The sequence below is a fragment of the Malurus melanocephalus genome, unplaced genomic scaffold, assembly GCF_030028575.1.
Source record: "Malurus melanocephalus ecotype Western Australia unplaced genomic scaffold, MMel_1.1 scaffold_828, whole genome shotgun sequence".
Taxonomy (NCBI): domain Eukaryota; kingdom Metazoa; phylum Chordata; class Aves; order Passeriformes; family Maluridae; genus Malurus; species Malurus melanocephalus.
The window spans coordinates 94,017-96,622 of record NW_026624060.1 but is presented as its reverse complement, the minus strand read 5'-3'; the positions used below and the strand labels follow the sequence as shown (position 1 = coordinate 96,622).

The 2,606-nt window shown below is 53.9% G+C and overlaps 1 protein-coding gene across 1 annotated transcript in view; it reads left to right on the top strand.

Moving 5' to 3' along the window:
- Nucleotides 1-276: 276 nt before the first annotated feature.
- MAP1A (microtubule associated protein 1A) overlaps nt 277-2,606 on the top strand; it is a 51,036-nt gene continuing 48,706 nt past the window's right edge. The window contains exon 1 of the mRNA XM_057385466.1: nt 277-455. Coding sequence (XP_057241449.1) covers nt 320-455 — 136 coding nt within the window. The 5' untranslated portion in view covers nt 277-319. The remainder of the gene's footprint in view (nt 456-2,606) is intronic.

The window sequence follows — 2,606 nt, the reverse complement described above, 5'->3', positions numbered from 1 at the left end:
GGTGCGGACAGCCCGGGCGAGGCGGGGCCGGGCAGGGTGCGGACAGCCCGGGCGAGGCGGGGCGGGGCGGCAGAGCCTGGGGGCGGGGCGGCAGAGCCTGGGGGCGGGGCGGCAGAGCCTGGGGGCGGGGCGGAGCTCCGGGGCGGGCCCGTGGGCGCGGGAGCGGCTGGGAAGAGGCGGGGCCCAGGAGTGCAGGCCACGCCCCCTCCCGCAGTAGGGCAGGACCACATGCCAGCTCGGCCAATCAGGGGTGGGCTCAGGGCGCTTTAAGAGCCGCGCGCCAGTGACCGCGCGCTGCAGCAGCGGCCGCGGCGTTGCCATGGAGACGGCGGCCGGCCCGGTCGCTATGGACACGGCGGCGCCKCCGGGCGGCCGGCGGTACGCGCTGCTCGCCGTGATCGGGGAGATCGGGACGGAGCCGGAGCGGGGGGCGCTGCGCGGCGCCCTGGAGCGCGGTGAGCAGTGGGGTCGCGGCGGTGGGGCCGGGGCGAGACGGGCGCGGTCCCTCTCCTGAGCACCGTGGGGCTGCGCGCCTGCCGCGTCGTCCCTGCCGCCACCTGGGATGAGGCGGAGCTGCCGGTGCCCTCTCCGCTCTGCGGCGCGGYCGTCTCGACGCAGGGTTTCATCCCGCTTCTCCCGGAGGGACGGCGGCGGAGGCCCGCGGGCTGCGGCTGCGGGAAGGGTTGAGGCGCTGTCGGGACTGCGGGGCGGAGGGCGAGGTCGAAGCCCCGGTGGGGGCCCGGACGGAGGGTGAGGCGGGCGGGGCTCGGGCCCCCGGCGCAGTGCGGGGCCGGTCTCTGCGGCGTCAGACAGCATTCGCGTTTTTTTGTCCCCTGATCATTGCTGTATGTTCATTAGTGACAGGCAGTTTTCGAATGTCTTAAAGCTTGAAAGCATTTCACGGTTCTCTTTCCCCTCTCTCTTTATGTTATTAGGGGGTTGGTAGATTACATCTTATTTCCATTTTAGGCCAATATTCTATCTTGTTGGAGGAGTTGCCTTGCTGGGCTGTTCACCGCGGTGCTAGGGACAGCTGCGAACACGGGGCTGTTGCGATATGGTCTCGCCCTGTCTACAGAGCAACTGCATGGACCAGAGTGAGGCAGGACAAGCCACACAGTGAACAGCTTCAGGAATGACACAATGCAGGATAGGGCTGCCATAACATTTTTCTCCTCTGTTACCTGTATTTTAGTAACACCCAGAGGCCTTGGCAATGAATTAATCTTTGTATATTAGATGTAGTGTTGTTTAAAAATAAGGGGGAAGGAGGTGGTGACATGATAGTTCTTCCTTTGTGGCAGTTTCTGATAGAATCTGACAAAAAGACAAAGGAGAGCTGGTCAACTACATCAGGACCTTAAGCGTATCCTTGTTCCAATAAGYAGTTAATGTACCTTTGAGTGATAAAGTAACAGCCTTCTGACTCTGCATTCACCCCTTCCCTCAGCCCTCCATTTCCAAGGCACATTGGTTTGAAATATGCCAGGGATAACAGTCATAACTATTGGTCAAATTGTGTTATTTAGAGATAATTCTGTGACTGTTTTCTTCTCAAGTATCAGCAGTACTGATGGACAGTGCAATTAAGGAAAGGGTGGGTGTAAAAATGTCAAATATTGTCCAATTTCTTCACTTCAGCATCTTTTCCAGCTGTCTCTGCTGGCAGGCCACTTACCAGCTTCCTCACGAGGAGTGTTTCCTTCCCTTTTCCAAGGCGTGGCTTTAGTCAGGAGTGGTAGATCTGATTATGACCAACTGGCCTCTGAAAGACCTTCTTTGAAGGGGCTTCTCATGCTTCCTTCACAGCAGGGTGATCATCTTCACTTGGTACTTCACTGAACTGGTGTACCAACCTACATTCTTATCCATTCCCTGAATCTTTGAAATGGTGACAGATCAAACTGTGAACTAATGGATTTCACTCTGATTCTGCAATCATATGCCAGTAACGTGGGAATTCTCAGGGTGGCGAGGAAAATTGTGCTGTTTGCAACATAAATTGAAATGGCCACAGTAGAAATAAGTTCTACAGTTGGCCTTCTACCTAGAAACCTGCTGATATTCTGCCAAATGTAAATGCTGCTTTCATTTGCGTGAGAGGGAGCCATAGTCAGCCATTTCAGTGGTGTTAGTGGGTTACTGACAGTAGAAGTGAATTACTCAGGGAGTCAGAAACCTGGATTTCAGTCTTTCCTCTGTCACTTATGTGGTGTAGGACCTCCAGCAAATTAGAGTTTTCTCAACTACGAAACGGGAGAATGACCTCTTCTTAAAATGGGCCAAGATTTGCAAATTGAAAGATACTTTTGAAAAATCAGAAGAGTCGAAATGACAGCAATCTTAAGATCTGTCAGTAGTCAGCATATTATAATGTTGTAGACAGCTGTACTCTTGATTCAGGGAGTTCAAGAAATGTGGGAATGATGATTCCACCTAAGTGTTAGCTGCTGGAGATAGCTCACGTGAGGGTTATGTGAGGGTAGAACAGGCTGTATTCACTACTTAGCAGTGAATACAAAGGATGAAAAAGCTAAGGCTTGTTTTGTGTCTGTCCTGTTTGCTGTCGCACCCTGCCTGCACAAAAAAAAAAAAAAAAAAAAAAA